The sequence below is a fragment of the Hyla sarda genome, chromosome 2 (genome assembly GCF_029499605.1).
Source record: "Hyla sarda isolate aHylSar1 chromosome 2, aHylSar1.hap1, whole genome shotgun sequence".
Lineage (NCBI taxonomy): Eukaryota > Metazoa > Chordata > Amphibia > Anura > Hylidae > Hyla > Hyla sarda.
In genome coordinates, this window is record NC_079190.1 from 16570723 (window position 1) to 16591116 (window position 20394).

General features: G+C 42.7%; 1 protein-coding gene across 4 annotated transcripts in view; it reads left to right on the forward strand.

Annotated features, from left to right (window-relative positions):
• The window catches only part of LOC130358264 (glycerophosphodiester phosphodiesterase domain-containing protein 5-like), a 200565-nt gene that overhangs the window by 160641 nt on the left and 19530 nt on the right, over positions 1-20394 (forward strand). For all 4 annotated transcript variants that reach the window (XR_008889445.1, XM_056561240.1, XM_056561242.1 and 1 more), the window contains exons 9-14: positions 206-288; positions 4549-4699; positions 7765-7986; positions 11046-11203; positions 11314-11461; positions 14862-14944. Coding sequence is in view for 3 of the 4 variants with exons in the window: in XM_056561240.1 (XP_056417215.1) it covers positions 206-288; positions 4549-4699; positions 7765-7986; positions 11046-11203; positions 11314-11461; positions 14862-14944 (845 nt within the window). In the remaining variant the exon portion in view is untranslated. The remainder of the gene's footprint in view (positions 1-205; positions 289-4548; positions 4700-7764; positions 7987-11045; positions 11204-11313; positions 11462-14861; positions 14945-20394) is intronic.

A 20394-nucleotide genomic window follows, 5' to 3' on the forward strand; every position in this document is an offset into this window, starting at 1 on the left:
CCGGGAGGAGGCCTTGTCCCTGGTGGTCCGGGACGAGGTCTTGTCCCTGGTGGTCCGGGACGAGGTCTTGTCCCTGATGGGATCCACACTGGCATTAATGTTTGATGTATCATTGTTTAAGAGTGTAATACAGGGTCTGTTCTATGAGGATTTGGGTGGGATATTTGCCCCACTAATGCCCCCCTGCCTCTGTTCTGCCTTTCAGCTTGCCCCAGAAAACACTTTAATGTCTTTTAAAAAGGCGCTGGAGCAGCGGACGCATGGGCTGCAGGCAGATGTCACGGTAAGGTAAGGACCCCGCACTGCCTACTCAGTTTTGTATGTATAATGTTATGTACTCTAGTCACCTCCAGAGCTGCATTCACAAACCTTAGAATCGGTCAGTATTGGTGTAAACACTAAATCTTCCACAATTCGTACAGCAGAACATGCCACATCTTACACTATTCACTACAGCAGAGCACACTACATCTTACACTATTCACTACAGCAGAGCACACTACATCTTACACTATTCACTACAGCAGGGCACACTACATCTTACACTATTCACTACAGCAGAGCTCACTACATCTTACACTATTCACTACAGCAGAGCACACTACATCTTACACTATTCACTACAGCAGAGCACACTACATCTTACACTATTCACTACAGCAGGGCACACTACATCTTACACTATTCACTACAGCAGAGCACACTACATCTTACACTATTCACTACAGCAGAGCACACTACATCTTACACTATTCACTACAGCAGAGCACGCCACATCTTACACTATTCACTACAGCAGAGCACACTACATCTTACACTATTCACTACAGCAGAGTACACTACATCTTACACTATTCACTACAGCAGAGCACACTACATCTTACACTATTCACTACAGCAGAGCACGCCACATCTTACACTATTCACTACAGCAGAGCACACTACATCTTACACTATTCACTACAGCAGAGTACACTACATCTTACACTATTCACTACAGCAGGGCACACTACATCTTACACTATTCACTACAGCAGAGCACACTACATCTTACACTGTTCACTACAGCAGAGCTCACTACATCTTACACTATTCACTACAGCAGAGTACACTACATCTTACACTATTCACTACAGCAGAGTACACTACATCTTACACTATTCACTACAGCAGAGTACACTACATCTTACACTATTCACTACAGCAGAGCTCACTACATCTTACACTATTCACTACAGCAGAGCTCACTACATCTTACACTATTCACTACAGCAGAGTACACTACATCTTACACTATTCATACAGCAGAGTACACTACATCTTACACTATTCACTACAGCAGAGCACACTACATCTTACACTATTCACTACAGCAGAGTACACTACATCTTACACTATTCACTACAGCAGAGTACACTACATCTTACACTATTCACTACAGCAGAGTACACTACATCTTACACTATTCACTACAGCAGAGCTCACTACATCTTACACTATTCACTACAGCAGAGCTCACTACATCTTACACTATTCACTACAGCAGAGTACACTACATCTTACACTATTCATACAGCAGAGTACACTACATCTTACACTATTCACTACAGCAGAGCACACTACATCTTACACTATTCATACAGCAGAGCACACTACATCTTACACTATTCACTACAGCAGAGCACACTACATCTTACACTATTCATACAGCAGAGCACGCTACATCTTACACTATTCACTACAGCAGAGCACACTACACCTTACACTATTCATACAGCAGAGCACGCTACATCTTACACTATTCACTACAGCAGAGCACGCTACATCTTACACTATTCACTACAGCAGAGCACACTACATCTTACACTATTCACTACAGCAGAGCACACTACATCTTACACTATTCATACAGCAGAGCACGCTACATCTTACACTATTCACTACAGCAGAGCACGCTACATCTTACACTATTCACTACAGCAGAGCACACTACATCTTACACTATTCACTACAGCAGAGCTCACTACATCTTACACTATTCACTACAGCAGAGCACACTACATCTTACACTATTCACTACAGCAGAGCACACTACATCTTACACTATTCACTACAGCAGAGCTCACTACATCTTACACTATTCACTACAGCAGAGTACACTACATCTTACACTATTCACTACAGCAGAGTACACTACATCTTACACTATTCACTACAGCAGAGCACACTACATCTTACACTATTCACTACAGCAGAGCACACTACATCTTACACTATTCACTACAGCAGAGCTCACTACATCTTACACTATTGACTACAGCAGAGCTCACTACATCTTACACTATTCACTACAGCAGAGCACACTACATCTTACACTATTCACTACAGCAGAGCTCACTACATCTTACACTATTGACTACAGCAGAGCTCACTACATCTTACACTATTCACTACAGCAGAGCACACTACATCTTACACTATTCACTACAGCAGAGCTCACTACATCTTACACTATTCACTACAGGAGAGCACACTACATCTTACACTATTCACTACAGGAGAGCACACTACATCTTACACTATTCACTACAGCAGAGCACACTACATCTTATACTATTCACTACAGCAGAGCACACTACATCTTACACTATTCATACAGCAGAGCACACTACATCTTACACTATTCACTACAGCAGAGCACACTACATCTTACACTATTCACTACAGCAGAGCACACTACATCTTACACTATTCACTACAGCAGAGCACACTACATCTTACACTATTCACTACAGCAGAGCACACTACATCTTACACTATTCACTACAGCAGAGCTCACTACATCTTACACTATTCACTACAGCAGAGCACACTACATCTTACACTATTCACTACAGCAGAGCACACTACATCTTACACTATTCACTACAGCAGAGCACACTACATCTTACACTATTCACTACAGCAGAGCACACTACATCTTACACTATTCACTACAGCAGAGCACACTACATCTTACACTATTCACTACAGCAGAGCACACTACATCTTACACTATTCACTACAGCAGAGCTCACTACATCTTACACTATTCACTACAGGAGAGCACACTACATCTTACACTATTCACTACAGCAGAGCACGCTACATCTTACACTATTCACTACAGGAGAGCACGCTACATCTTACACTATTCACTACAGGAGAGCTCACTACATCTTACACTATTCACTACAGCAGAGCACACTACATCTTACACTATTCACTACAGCAGAGCACGCTACATCTTACACTATTCACTACTGCAGAGCACGCTACATCTTACACTATTCACTACTGCAGAGCACACTACATCTTACACTATTCACTACAGCAGAGCACGCTACATCTTACACTATTCACTACAGCAGAGCACACTACATCTTACACTATTCACTACTGCAGAGCACACTACATCTTACACTATTCACTACAGCAGAGCACGCTACATCTTACACTATTCACTACAGCAGAGCACACTACATGTTACACTATTCACTACAGCAGAGCACACTACATCTTACACTATTCACTACAGCAGAGCACACTACATCTTACACTATTCACTACAGCAGAGCACACTACATCTTACACTATTCACTACAGCAGAGCACACTACATCTTACACTATTCACTACAGCAGAGCACACTACATCTTACACTATTCACTACAGACGCTGTAGCTGGAATACTGGAGTGCAAAGCTTTTGAAGAGTTAGGCTGTTTTCACACAGCGAAATTTCCACACAAATTCCATTCAGCAAAACTTGAACGGAATTGTGGCGGAATTTCTGTGTTCTCAGAACAGACTTTTGCTATAATTCAAGCCCCGTTGACTTTAATGGGATTATGCAGAGTAATAAAATATAAGTATGGTCTAATATTTTTGCAAAATTCTGATGTCTGAATGGGGCTGTAGAATCCTATTGAAATCAATGTACAGTAAATCTTGGCGGAATTTCTGGCGCAATTCTTCTGCTGAATTCTGCACAGAGATTTTGCCGTGTGATCCTCCTGGGCCCTCCCCCCCTCATTGGGCTCCATGGCAGCCTGTACACCCTTATAGACAGCATATGTTTCTTTTACATAGAGACGATGTGAGGAGAATGTGGGACACGGTGTGGGCTGTTATGTGGGCGGCCGTCCCACGCTCAGCCTGTTCAGTCATCATGGAGTAGATGGCAGCGTCGGCCTCCACCTCACAGATTGTCAGCCATGTTTCTCGTACACATGAGCTGTGGAATGCAGTTTCTTGACTAGAACATTTTATTGGAAAGAATACAAAGACCTTCTAGTCTGGAGCACCATGGTGCCCACATAGTCCCATACTGTTACCACAGTGACTGAAGAAGCAATGAGAGGTTATAGCAAACCCCACTTACATGTATAATGCCGGGGTCTTCTTTTGAGACAAGGGGGTCTCTAAGCCCCCTATAGCTTGGCCCTTGGAGGTGTCCACTACGACTCCCCTTCTCCCCTCTGAACTCTCCTGCGCTTTTGTCTTTGTAGTCTTGACGGAATACCATTCATAATGCACGATGACACCCTGAGGAGAACCACGAACATCGACCACGTCTTCCCAGAGCTCTCATCTCAGCTGTCCGCCATGTTCAACTGGACTGACCTCGAGAGGCTGAATGCTGGAGAGTGGTATATAAAGGTAAATATCTATCTCCTATCTATCTAGATCTATTTCATATCTATCTATAGCTATCTATATCTATCTCATATCTATCGATCTATCTCATATCAATCGATCTATCTCATATCTATCTATCTCATATCTATCTCATACAGTGGGGATCAAAAGTTTGTGCACCCCAGGTAAAAATTTGTGTTAATGTGCATAAAGAAGCCAAGGAAAGATGGAAAAATCTCCAAAAGGCATCAAATTACAGATTAGACATTCTTATAATATGTCAACAAAAGTTAGATTTTATTTCCATCATTTACACTTTCAAAAATCTAGCTATCTATCTCATATCTATCTATCTCATATCTATCTATAACTATCTATATCTATCTATCTCATATCTACCGTATATACTCGAGTATAAGCCGACCCGAGTATAAGCAGAGACCCCTAATTTCAACCCAAAATCCCAGGAAAAGTTATTTACTCGAGTATAAGCCTAGGGTGGGAAATACATCATCCCCCCCTGTCATCATCCAGACCCCCGTCATTAACATCCTCATCATCATCACCGCCTGTCATCATCCAGACCCTCATCATCATCACCTGTCATCATCCCCTTGTCATCATCCCACACATCCCCCCTTCATCATCCCCTTGTCATCATCCCCACCCCCCTTCATCATCCCCTTGTCATCATCCCACACATCCCCCCTTCATCATCCCCTTGTCATCATCCCCACCCCCTTCATCATCTCCTTGTCATCATCCCCACCCCCCTTCATCATCCCCTTGTAATCATCCCACACCCCCCCTTCATCATCCTCTTGTCATCATCCCCACCCCCCTTCATCATCGCACACCCCCCCTTCATCATCCTCTTGTCATCATCCCACACCCCCCCTTCATCATCCTCTTGTCATCATCCCACACCCCCCCTTCATCATCCTCTTCTCATCATCCACCCTCAGTGGTCTTCAACCTGCGGACCTCCAGAGGTTTCAAAATTACAACTCCCAGCAAGCCCGGGCAGCCATCGGCTGTCCGGGCTTGCTGGGAGTTGTAGTTTTGAAACCTCCGGAGGTCCGCAGGTTGAAGACCACTGCGGCCTTCGACATCATCCAGCCCCCTCTCACCCCCTTTAGTTCTGTACAGTACTCACCTCCGCTCGGCGCTGGTCCAGTGCTGCAGGACTGTCCGGAGAGGAGGTCGTCCGGTGGGATAGTGGTTCCGGGCTGCTATCTTCACCGGGGGCGCCTCTTCTCCGCGCTTCCGGCCCGGAATAGAGGCGTTGCCTTGACAATGACGCAGAAGTACGTTGGCAATAAACGTACCTCTGCGTCGTTGTCAAGGCAACGTGATTATTCTAGGGCCGGGACCGAAGCGCTTAGAAGAGGCCTCCCCGGTGAAGATAGCAGCCCGGAACCACTATCCCACCGGACCACCTCCTCTCCGGACAGTCCTGCAGCACCGGACCAGCGCCGAGCGGAGGTGAGTACTGTACAGAACTAAAGGGGGGCGAGAGGGGGCTGGATGATGTCGAAGGCCGCAGTGGTCTTCAACCTGCGGACCTCCGGAGGTTTCAAAACTACAACTCCCAGCAAGCCCGGACAGCCGATGGCTGCCCGGGCTTGCTGGAAGTTGTAGTTTTGAAACCTCTGGAGGTCCGCAGGTTGAAGACCACTGCGGGTGGAGAGTTCACTCGAGTATAAGCCGAGGGGGGGTGTTTTCAGCACGAAAAATCGTGCTGAAAAACTCGGCTTATACTCGAGTATATACGGTATCTATCTCTCTCATATCTACCTGATATCTATCTATCTATCTATCTATCTCATATTTATCTCATATCTGTCTATCTACCTCATATCTATCTATCTCATATCTATCTATATCTATTTCATATATATCTCATATCTATCTATCTCATATCTATCTATCTATCTCATATCTATCTATCTATCTCATATCTATCTATCTATCTCATATCTATCTATCTATCTCATATCTATCTATCTATCTCATATCTATCTATCTATCTCATATCTATCTATCTATCTCATATCTATCTATCTATCTCATATCTATCTATCTATCTCATATCTATCTATCTCATATCTATCTATCTATCTCATATCTATCTCATATCTATCTATCTCATATCTATCTCATATCTATCTATCTCATATCTATCTATCTATCTATCTATCTATCCATCTCATATCTATCTCATATCTATCTATCTCATATCTATCTCATATCTATCTATCTCATATCTATCTATCTCATATCTATCTATCTCATATCTATCTCATATCTATCTATCTATCTCATATCTATCTATCTATCTCATACTCTATCTCTCTCTCTCTCTCTCTCTCTCTCTCTCTCTCTCTCTCTCTCCTCTCCCCCCTCCCCCTCTCCCCCTCTCCCCCTCTCCCCCTCTCCCCCCTCTCCCCCTCTCCCCCTCTCCCCCTCTCCCCCTCCCCCTCTCCCCCTCTCCCTCTCTCTCTCTCTCTCTCTCTCTCTCTCTCTCTCTCTCTCTTCTCTCTCTCTCTCTCTGTCTCTCTCTGTCTCTCTCTGTCTCTCCATCCTTACCTATGTTCCTGTATTTGATATCAAAACCTGTGCAGAGGAAAAGTGGAGCAGTTGCCATAGCAACCTAAAATAAGTGCACCACTTTCCCTGTATCCTGTAATAAAGAAAGACCTGTACTGCCATCTTGTGCTCACAAGCAGCATTGCAGATCTTTATTTCCACCATCTTCCTTCTTCCTATTAAGTAAAATTCTGACTACAGAATATATTGAGCCATATTTATCAAAATGTGTGAGGGGAACACTGGAGAGATTCTGCCCATAGCAATCAGTCAGATCATTTCTTTCATTTTTAAAAAGGCCTCTGAAACATGAAAGTAGCGATCTGATTGGTTGCTATGGGCAACTGGTCAACTTTTCCTCTGGACAGGTGTTGATAAATCTCCCCCAAAGTGATTTTTCAGCTTGTTGTATATTCCCTTAACAAAGCAGGTGATGGGTTTTGCCTCTGATCCTTCTTTATAATAAAATACCGTATTTTGTGACACTTCACATGTAGACCGACCCTTTCTGGACCGTCAGCTCCCTTTCCTCAGCGGACATGACGGAGGCTGCGAATCAGTCCATATGTAAGCTGACTGACCTGCTAGACGTAGCCAAAGAAAACAACGCCTCTGTTCTTCTCAGAATCCATCACCTTCCGGCCAACCATCCCCAGTATGAGAACTACATCAATATCACAGTGAACACCATCCTACAGTCCAGAGTACCACAGGAGCGCGTGAGTTCATAGTACTACCATCCAAAACTCCTCTACACAGGGCTATAGTCTACTCCAGAGCTGTACTCACTATTCTGCTGGTGAGGTCACTGTGTACATACATTACATTACTTATCCTGTACTGATCCTGAGTTATATCCTGTATTATACTCCAGAGCTGTACTCACTATTCTGCTGGTGAGGTCACTGTGTACATACATTACATTACTTATCCTGTACTGATCCTGAGTTATATCCTGTATTATACTCCAGAGCTGTACTCACTATTCTGCTGGTGAGGTCACTGTGTACATACATTACATTACTTATCCTGTACTGATCCTGAGTTATATCCTGTATTATACTCCAGAGCTGTACTCACTATTCTGCTGGTGAGGTCACTGTGTACATACATTACATTACTTATCCTTTACTGATCCTGAGTTATATCCTGTATTATACTCCAGACCTCTACTCACTATTCTGCTGGTGAGGTCACTGTGTACATACATTACATTACTTATCCTGTACTGATCCTCAGTTATATCCTGTATTATACTCCAGAGCTGTACTCACTATTCTGCTGGTGAGGTCACTGTGTACATACATTACATTACTTATCCTGTACTGATCCTGAGTTATATCCTGTATTATACTCCAGAGCTGTACTCACTATTCTGCTGGTGAGGTCACTGTGTACATACATTACATTACTTATCCTGTACTGATCCTAAGTTACAGTCTGTATTATACCCCAAAAGTAGTTATATACTTTAACATAGGAGACAGTATTATAGTAGTTAAATTCTTGTACTTAGGAGCCGTACTATAGTAGGTATATTATTATAGATAGGAGCAGTATTATAGTAGTTATATTCTTGTATATAGGAGCAGTATTATAGTAGTTATATTCTTGTATATAGGGGCAGTATTATAGTAGTTATATTCTTGTATATAGGAGCAGTATTATAGTAGTTATATTCTTGTATATAGGAGCAGTATTATAGTAGTTATATTCTTGTACATAGGAGCAGTATTATAGTAATTATATTCTTGTATATAGGAGGCAGTATTATAGTAGTTATAGTCTTGTATATAGGAGGCAGTATTGCAGTAGTTATATTCTTGTATATAGGAGGCAGTATTATAGTAGTTATATTCTTGTATATAGGAGGCAGTATTGCAGTAGTTATATTCTTGTATATAGGAGCAGTATTACAGTAGTTATATTCTTGTATATAGGAGCAGTATTATAGTAGTTATATTGTATATAGGGGCAGTATTATAGTAGTTATATTCTTGTATATAGGGGGCAGTAATATAGTAGTTATATTCTTGTATATAGGAGGCAGTATTATAGTAGTTATATTCTTGTATATAGGAGCAGTGTTATAGTAATTATATTCTTGTATATAGGAGGCAGTATTATAGTAGTTATATTCTTGTATATAGGGGGCAGTATTATAGTAGTTATATTCTTGTATATAGGAGGCAGTATTATAGTAGTTATATTCTTGTACATAGGAGCAGTATTATAGTAGTTATATTCTTGTATATAGGAGGCAGTATTATAGTAGTTATATTCTTGTATATAGGAGGCAGTATTATAGTAATTATATTCTTGTACATAGGAGCAGTATTATAGTAGTTATATTCTTGTATATAGGAGCAGTATTATAGTAGTTATATTCCTGTATATAGGAGCAGTATTATAGTAATTATATTCTTGTATATAGGAGCAGTATTATAGCAGTTATATTCTTGTATATAGGAGCAGTATTATAGTAGTTATATTCTTGTATATAGGAGCAGTATTATAGTAGTTATATTCTTGTATATAGGAGGCAGTATTATAGTAGTTATATTCTTGTATATAGGAGGCAGTATTATAGTAATTATATTCTTGTATATAGGAGCAGTATTATAGTAGTTATATTCTTGTATATAGGAGCAGTATTATAGTAGTTATATTGTATATAGGGGCAGTATTATAGTAGTTATATTCTTGTATATAGGGGGCAGTAATATAGTAGTTATATTCTTGTATATAGGAGGCTGTATTATAGTAGTTATATTCTTGTATATAGGAGCAGTATTATAGTAGTTATATTCTTGTACATAGGGAGCAGTATTATAGTAGTTATATTCTTGTATATAGGAGCAGTATTATAGTAGTGATATTCTTGTATATAGGAGCAGTGTTATAGTAATTATATTCTTGTATATAGGAGGCAGTATTATAGTAGTTATATTCTTGTATATAGGGGGCAGTATTATAGTAGTTATATTCTTGTATATAGGAGGCAGTATTATAGTAGTTATATTCTTGTACATAGGAGCAGTATTATAGTAGTTATATTCTTGTATATAGAGGCAGTATTATAGTAGTTATATTCTTGTATATAGGAGGCAGTATTATAGTAATTATATTCTTGTACATAGGAGCAGTATTATAGTAGTTATATTCTTGTATATAGGAGCAGTATTATAGTAGTTATATTCCTGTATATAGGAGCAGTATTATAGTAATTATATTCTTGTATATAGGAGCAGTATTATAGTAATTATATTCTTGTATATAGGAGCAGTATTATAGCAGTTATATTCTTGTACATAGGGAGCAGTATTATAGTAGTTATATTCTTGTATATAGGAGCAGTATTATAGTAGTGATATTCTTGTATATAGGAGCAGTGTTATAGTAATTATATTCTTGTATATAGGAGGCAGTATTATAGTAGTTATATTCTTGTATATAGGGGGCAGTATTATAGTAGTTATATTCTTGTATATAGGAGGCAGTATTATAGTAGTTATATTCTTGTACATAGGAGGCAGTATTATAGTAGTTATATTCTTGTATATAGGAGGCAGTATTATAGTAGTTATATTCTTGTATATAGGAGCAGTATTATAGTAGTTATATTCTTGTATATAGGAGCAGTATTATAGTAGTTATATTCTTGTATATAGGAGGCAGTATTATAGTAGTTATATTCTTGTGCATAGGAGGCAGCATTATACAAGTTATATTCCAGTACATCGAGGCAGTATTGCAGTAATGATATTTCTGTCTGTAGGTTATTTGGCTGTACGATCATGAGAGGCCTTTTGTACGACAGCTGGCTCCAGATTTTCAACAAGCCTCAAACCTCAAAAAAGACCCTAAATTCTTGAAGGACAGGGACATCACCTTCATCAACCTGAGGTACACGGACGTCAACCAAGAAGACATCAGGTATATCCCCTGCAAGGGCTGATAACAGGGAGTAAAAGATTTTTGGGGCAGTGAGATTGTGTGATCTCTCTGTGTTCTCTGGTGCCAGCCTCATCCTATGTTCTCCGCAGGGAGTATACATCTCAGAATCTGACCCTCAACACCTACACAGTCAATGAGCCATGGTTGTTCTCGGTGCTGTGGTGCGCCGGGGTGGAGTCCGTCACCTCCGACGCCTCTCATATCCTCAGTAAGGTGCCTTTCCCTGTCTGGTTACTGGTAAGTGATATATAGAGTTCTGACCAGAGAATTCCCAGATCCAAGTAAGGCTGGGTTCACACCACGTTTTTTTGCCATAGTGTTTTCAATCAGTTTTTCTAAAGAAAACCGTATGGGAAAAAAGTAAACCATATGCGTTTTTCAACCGTATACTGTTTTTAAAAGTGCATACGGTTCCGTCCGTTTTTATTAAAAAAAATAAAATAAAATAAAAAAACATAGGGTGGGGAGGGGTGTAGGGTGGGGACTTTAGGATGCAAATGCGCATGTGCAAAGTAAAAAACGTATATAGTTTCCCGTATGGAACCGTATACGTGTGCCGTTTCCCATTGACATCCATGTTTAAAAAAAAAAAAAACAACGCATAAGCTTTACTTTTTCCCATAGGGTTCCATCCGTTTTTTTTTGACATACGGTTTTCTTTAGAAAAACTGATTGACATGTATGGCAAAAACGTGGTGTGAACCCAGCCTGATACAGATATGTTTGTTCACCCATACGGGCGCCATGTTGGTTTTTCTAATTTATTCAAACCACCATGTTGCCAGAGGGTTCCCTGAAATCACAGAGAGCATGTCTTATCCTTGGGTTGTATCATGTATTGGGCTTCTATTGTAATATTCTCACTGGGTGCCCCAATTATATGACATCGGACGATAACCAAATATCATGGCTTCAGCCGAGTGTGGTCTCCGTGCTGGAGTTGGCTTATATACCTATTGTAGGTCACAGCAGATCTCCAGCTCCCTCTCTCATTGCGTTTTAGTCCGGTGGAGCTGAAGTGTAAAGTATGGCGAAAAATAAGGCAGCATCCCGAGTCCATAATGAAAAAGAATTGTAGTTATGACTATCTGAGTCACTGTTTATTTAAAACCTATTTGACATGACACAAAGAAAGGTCAAAAGTTTTGATTGGTCGGGGTCTCAGTGCTGTGACCCCCACTGATCAGCATAACGAGCGGGCATTAGTCATGAGTGGCAGGGGCCCTATTCGAATTTGCGATATTTCGCGAATATATGGACAAATATTCGTCCGATGTTTGCCAAATTTGCATATTCTCCTTGTCCGTTTTTTGGTTTTTTTTTCCCATGCGAAAATTCGTAATGAAATTCGCATAGTGCCCATGCGTGCGCCATTATATCTTCCACCTAAAAGAAGGGAGGGATCAGTGTCCTCTGACTGGAAGGGCCGATATTGGCGAATATTTGCATATTCGCATATTCACAAAAAATATATAAAAATAAAAATATTCGTCATTACGAACATATATCACTATATTCACGAAATCGCAAAGTGCCGATATTCGCGGTTAAAAATTAGCATTTCGAATATTCGTGCTCAACACTATTGGGCATAAGCAATATTCACTCCCCAGTTTGCAGCAGTCTCTATCGAGTTCAGTGTTTTCCCAACCAGGGTGCCTTCAGCTGTTGCAAAACTACAACTCCCAGCATGCAGAGTTGTAGTTTTGCAACAGCTGGAGGCACCCTGGTTGGGAAACGCTGATCTAGCTTCTCTGGATGGCCTCATAGACTTATAATTGGATGGAGATCGCTACCAGCCGCGAAGTGAAGCGCGCTGCTGTGAGCTTCTCCCTGATCCTTGTGGTTTGCATATTTGCATATTCCAAAAAATAAAAAATATTCGTCATTACTATATTCTTTATTTATATTACTATATTTATATTCTATATATACTATATTTATATTCTTTATTTATATTACTATAAATAAATATTCGTCATCACTATATTCTTGAAATCGCGAAGTGCCGATATTCACGGTAAAACTTTGCATTTCGAATATTCGCCCTCAACACTATTGGGCATAAGCAATCTTCACTCCCCAGCTTGCAGCAATCTCTATCCAGCTCAGTGTTTCCCAACCAGGGGGCCTTCAGCTGTTGCAAAACTACAACTCCCAGCATGCCCGGACAGCCTTTGGCTGTCCGGGCATGCTGGGAGTTGCAGTTTTGCAACAGCTGGAGGCACCCTGGTTGGGAAACACCGATCTAGCTTCTCTGGATGACCCCATAGATTTATAATTGGGCCGCAGGATGGAGATCGCTACCAGCTACGAAGTGAAGCGCGCTGCTGTGAGCTTCTCCCTGATCCTTGGTGGTTTGCTTATTTGCATATTCGCATATATATTCACATATTCCAAAAATAAATATTCGTCATTACGAATACATTTCACTATATTCGCGAAATCGCAAAGTGCGGATATTCACGGTAAAACTTTGCATTTCGAATATTCGCCCTCAACACTATTGGGCATAAGCAATCTTCACTCCCCGGCTTGCAGCAATCTCTATCCAGCTCAGTGTTTCCCAACCAGGGGGCCTTCAGCTGTTGCAAAACTACAACTCCCAGCATGCCCGGACAGCCTTTGGCTGTCCGGGCATGCTGGGAGTTGCAGTTTTGCAACAGCTGGAGGCACCCTGGTTGGGAAACACCGATCTAGCTTCTCTGGATGACCCCATAGACTTATAATTGGGCTGCAGGATGGAGATCGCTACCAGCTACGAAGTGAAGCACGCTGCTGTGAGCTTCTCCCTGATCCTTGGTGGTTTGCTTATTCGCATATTCCAAAAAATAAATATTCGTCATTACGTATATATATCACTATATTCGCGAAATCACGAAGTGCCGATATTCGCAGAAAAATTAGCATTTCGAATATTCGCCCTCGACCTCAATCTTCACTCCCCGGCTTGCAGCAATCTCTAGCTCAGTGTTTCCCAACCAGGGCGCCTTCAGCTGTTGCAAAACTACAACTACCAGCATGCCCGGAGTTGTAGATTTGCAACAGCTGGAGGCGCCCTGGTTGGGAAACACCGATCTAGCTTCACTGGATGGCCCCATAGACTTATAATTGGGCCACAGGATGGAGATCGCTACCAGCCGCGAAGTGAAGCGCGCTGCTGCGAGCTTCTCCCTGATCCTTGGTGGTCTCAGCGTTGAGACCGCGACCGATCAAAACTTTTCGTACGTTCCTGTGTCATGTCAAAAGTCTTTAGTATAGCAGGTAGAGGGATAAAGCAATAGGCTTCATTCATCTTTAATAGACAATGCAGCCAAGATGGAGTCACTGATCATAGCTGTGCCCTTATGGAGCAGAGCTGCAGTGTAAAGCATAGGAGAAGGGATAGAGCAGTAGCCTGGACCTTTTTTTTCACACTACCTTTGACCCCCCCCCCCCCCCCCAATAGGCAATGCAGTTTAGCCAGAGTGACTGATAATAGCTGTGTCCTATTGGAGCAGAGCTGCAGTGTAAAGCATGGTATAGACGGTGTTGTATTGTAGACTGCATTAGGCTGCAATGCAGCCAGAGGGCGCTAAAGATCCGCCTGCGGCTCGGCACACACAGCTAAACCCCCCTATTTCTCTGTATGTTTCAGCCTCCAGATGAATACTCGCTCATATGGATCACATCGGATATCATATCATTCACTGTAATTATAGGAGTGTTTGTCCTGCAGAAGTAAGTGACCCCCCCCCCCCCCCTCCACCCCCTGATTGTCCTGAGATTTCCTTCTACCACCAAATATAATATTCAGTATAACACACAGGGATGACTAATCCAAAAACATAAAGGGGAACTAGACCAGTGCTTCACAACCTGTGTGCCTCCAGCTGTTGCAAAACTTCAACTCCCAGCATGCCCAGACAGCCAAAGGCTGTCCGGGCATGATGGGAGTTGTAGTTTTGCAACAGCTGGAGGCGCACTGGAAGTGTGTTCCAGGGTGCTCCATGCTGTGCTGAAGGCTGTGTCCGGGCATGCTGGGAGTTGTAGTTTTGCAACAGCTGGAGGCGCACTGGAAGTGTGTTCCAGGGTGCTCCATGCTGTGCTGAAGGCTGTCCGGGCATGATGGGAGTTGTAGTTTTGCAACAGCTGGAGGCGCACTGGAAGTGTGTTCCAGGGTGCTCCATGCTGTGCCGAAGGCTGTGTCCGGGCATGCTGGGAGTTGTAGTTTTGCAACAGCTGGAGGCGCACTGGAAGTGTGTTCCAGGGTGCTCCATGCTGTGCCACAGGCTGTCCTTGCATGCTGGGAGTTGTAGTTTTGCAACAGCTGGAGGCACACTGGAAGTGTGTTCCAGGGTGCTCCATGCTGTGCCGAAGGCTATCCTGGCATGCTGGGAGTTGTAGTTTTGCAACAGCTGGAGGCACACTGGAAGTGTGTTCCAGGGTGCTCCATGCTGTGCCAAAGGCTGTCCGGGCATGCTGGGAGTTGTAGTTTTACAACAGCTGGAGGCGCACTGGAAGTGTGTTCCAGGGTGCTCCATGCTGTGCCAAAGGCTGTCCCGGCATGCTGGGAGTTGTAGTTTTGCAACAGCTGGAGGCGCACTGGAAGTGTGTTCCAGGGTGCTCCATGCTGTGCCAAAGGCTGTCCTGGCATGCTGGGAGTTGTAGTTTTGCAACAGCTGGAGGCACACTGGAAGTGTGTTCCAGGGTGCTCCATGCTGTGCCGAAGGCTATCCTGGCATGCTGGGAGTTGTAGTTTTGCAACAGCTGGAGGCACACTGGAAGTGTGTTCCAGGGTGCTCCATGCTGTGCCAAAGGCTGTCCGGGCATGCTGGGAGTTGTAGTTTTACAACAGCTGGAGGCGCACTGGAAGTGTGTTCCAGGGTGCTCCATGCTGTGCCAAAGGCTGTCCCGGCATGCTGGGAGTTGTAGTTTTGCAACAGCTGGAGGCGCACTGGAAGTGTGTTCCAGGGTGCTCCATGCTGTGCCAAAGGCTGTCCCGGCATGCTGGGAGTTGTAGTTTTGCAACAGCTGGAGGCGCACTGGAAGTGTGTTCCAGGGTGCTCCATGCTGTGCCGAAGGCTGTCCTGGCATACTGGGAGTTGTAGTTTTGCAACAGCTGGAGGCACACTGGAAGTGTGTTCCAGGGTGCTCCATGCTGTTTTTGGATAGCACAGGTGTGAACCCAACCTTAAAGGGGTACTCCAGTGGAAAACATTTTTTTAAATAAACTGGTGCCAGAAAGTTAAACAGTTTTGTAAATGACTTCTATTAAAGTTTTTAAATAAATCTTTACCCTTCCAGTACTTTTTAGCAGCTGTATGCTACAGAGGATATTCTTTTCTTTTTTAATTTATTTTTTGTCTTGTCCACAGTGCTCTCTGTTGACACCTGATGCCCGTATCAGGAACTGTCCAGATCAGGAGAAAATCCCCATTGAAAACCTCTCCTGCTCTGGACAGTTCCTGATACGGGCTTCAGGTGTCAGCAGAGAGCACTGTGGACAAGACAAAAATAAGAGAAATTTCCTTTTTAGTATACAGCAGCTAAAAAGTACTGGAAGGGTAAAGATTTTTTAATAGAAGTAATTTACAAATCTGTTTTAACTTTCTGGCACCAGATGATTTAAAAAAAAAAATTTTCCACCGGAGTACCCCTTTAAGGAATATCTGAAACCTTGTGGGAACTTGCGAGAAGTAATCAGACTTTAGGCACGTTGAGGTTTTTAGCAGTCAGGATTGCAGGGAAGGGTCACCTGATCCTTTTGGCCCATCTGATTGGCCCACAGAAGCATAAGGGGTAAGATGTTTTCCAGCTCCTGATTGGCACTTTGGTCAGGCCAGACGGTCAGGGGGCACACACTCCCACCGAGAGCGGTCAGGGGGCGCACACTCCCACCGAGAGGGGTCAGGGGGGCGCACACTCCCACCGAGAGCGGTCAGGGGGGCGCACACTCCCACCGAAAGCGGTCAGGGGGGCGCACACTCCCACCGAGAGCGGTCAGGGGGGCGCACACTCCCACCGAGAGCGGTCAGGGGGGCGCACACTCCCACCGAGAGCGGTCAGGGGGGCGCACACTCCCACCGAGAGCGGTCAGGGGGGCGCACACTCCCACCGAGAACGGTCAGGGGGCGCACACTCCCACCGGGAACGGTCAGGGGGGCGCACACTCCCACCGAGAACGGTCAGTGACTTCCACACACCCCTGAAAATAGTCATGACAGGCACATCCCCGACTGCTGGGACCCCCACCAATCCCCAGAATGTAGGCGCTTTGTCCCCCAAATAAATAAAGTGTCAGCTTATTATGCTGTGTATAGAGGATGACCTTTATAGTTGGGAACCCCCTTTTTTATGGCAGTGTCAGATGTAAATGGAATTTCTTTGCTGGAAGAACACTTTTACATTGATCACATCTGAGTTTATGTCACTTAATGGGATATTATTGCCTTATTGATTTATTTCTTCCACAGTTCCTTTGCTCTTTAATATTTTATTATTCACAGACAATAATTCTTCTCTCTCCCTTCTCCGCTTTACAAGACTTGTTATTTGCTCTAGTCCTCCAGAGATCTTCAAATATTATTGGGATTCAGTCATTTCTCCTCTTGCAGTACCACTTTTCACCACTGTGGCAGTATAATAAAAAACCTTTCCAGTTAATTCACAGTATGACTCTCTCCTCCGGTCACACCTAGAGCTGCCCTTACTATTTAGCTGCTTTTTCTCTATTGGCTCTTGCTATAATGCTGACCCCTGGTGGTGAATTTATGTGTTTTTTCACATACAATAGCGAATAAATAATTTTTTCCTGTACCAGCTATAGCGCCCCCTGTCTAGAATTCTCTTTTCGGTTTATTGATTTCTAGGTTTATTACCTTCTTACCACGATGCCATATGAAACCGGTCATCACTTGGGGCTAGTGTCATATGCCAAAATGGGCGCTCACAGCAGAGGAGTAGGCCTAATATAAATTAGACTGTTTTGTAGGAACTCCGTGTATTATGTCCGGTGCCCTCTCTTAAAGGGGGACTCCCCTGGAAAACTTTTTTTTTTTTAATCAACTTGTGCCAGAAAGTTAAACAGATTTGTAAATGATTTCTATTAAAAAATCTTAATCCTTCCTGTACTTATCAGCTGTTGTATGCTCCACAGGAAGTTATTTTCTTTTTGAATTTCCTTTCTGTCTGATCACAGTGCTCTCTGCTGACACCTCTGTCCATTTTACGAACTGTTCAGAGCAGGGTAGGTTTGCTCTGGGGATTTGCTCCTACTCTGGATAGTTCCCAAAATGGACAGAGGTGTCAGCAGAGGGCACTTTGTTCAGACAGAAAGGAAATTCAAAAAGAAAAGAACTTCCTGTGGAGCATACATACATACATACATACAACAGCTGATAAGTACAGGAAGGATTAAGATTTTATAATAGAAGTGATTTACAAATCTGTTTAATATTTTGGCACCAGTTGATTTAAATTAAAAAAAAAATGTTTTCTAGGGGAGTACCCCTTTAAGCTGAGCTCCAAAAAAAAACCGCTCCAATCCTGATCATGGCAGAGTCTGGAATTGCAGCTTAGCTCTGTTCTAGTGAGCTGCAACACCAGACATGACCAAAGGAGGCGCTGTTACTGAAAAAATAATAAACATTATTCTAGTTCAGATATATGCATGCAGTGATGAAATCAATATGGCAGCCGTTGCAGTTACAGAGGGGATAACCTTCTTAAAGGGGTCCTCCGGTGAAAAACTTTTTTTTTTTTTTTTTTTTTTTAATCAACTGGTGCCAGAAAGTTAAACAGATTTGTAAATGACTTCTATTAAAAAATCATAATCCTTCCTGTACTTATTAGCTGCTGAATACTACAGTGGAAATTATTTTCTGTTTGAAACACAGAGCTCTCTGCTGACATCACGAGCACAGTGCTCTCTGCTGACATCTCTGTCCATTTTTAGGAACTGTCCATGGAAAAAGGAAATCCCCATAGCAAACATATCCTGTTCTGGACAGTTCATAAAATGGACAGAGATGTCAGCAGAGAGCACTGTGGTCGTGATGTCAGCAGACAGTTCTGTGTTTCAAAAAGAAAAGAATTTCCGCTGTAGTATTCAGCAGCTAATAAGTACTGGAAGGATTAAGATTTTTTAATAGAAGTAATTTACAATTCTGTTTTAACTTTCTGGCACCAGTTGATTTAGAAAAAAAAAAAGTTTTTCACCAGAGTACCTTTTTAAAGGGGTATTCCGGCTTTAAACATCTTATCCACTATCCAAAGGATAGGGGATAAGATGTCTGATCGCAGGGGTCCCGCCGCCAGCGGCGGGACCCCTGCGATCATGCGATCAGACATCTTATCCCCTATCCTTTGGATAGTGGATAAGATGTTTAAAGCCGGAATACCCCTTTAATGGTAATGATTATATATAATCTCATTCATTTTATCTTGTACTGCCCTTGTCTTTATTAGTCTTATACTCCAGTCACATCCAGAGCTGCTTCCTGATTTTATACTTTTTTTTTTTTTTTTTTTTTTACATGCTTGTTTAGTGCCTCCGTAGACCTTGCTTTGGCTCAGTTTCCCAGAATGCTGTGCGTTATAGGAGCTCCTTTAAAGTGGACCTGTCAGCAGGAAAACAGTTGTGTACAAAAGTATATGGCTAGATAGGGCTAGCCATCCTAATTCTGGGCATACCTTGCTTATTAGAATAGTCCTTTCGATCACCGAGATAAAAGCCTTTTTTGTTCATATTTAAATGAGGCTCAAGTGCCCAGGGGGTGTTCCCGCAACATGGCAAGAGCCCTGGTAAATCCATCTCAAGTCATCTTTATCTAGTCAGTCAAACTGGGTAGGCGAATACAAGTGGGCCGGTGAGGTGTTAATAAAGAGAACACAGGCTGGACTTACCAGGGCTCTTGCCCTGCTGGAGAACGCCCCCTGGACACTTGAGCCTCATTTGCATAGTAACAAAAAAGCCTTATATCTCAGCAACGGAGAGGACCATTGAAATACAAAATATATGTTTGTAACCCGGATGACTGTCCCTATCTAGCCGCCTTATGCTATTACACCTGTTTTCCTGCTGACCAGTCCCCTTTGAGCTGTTAGGCAGGACCCAGCTCTCGACGTGAGTAGAGGAGAAGACGTCATGTGATTCGGGATAAACTCTACATAAAGAGTAAAGTGCTCAA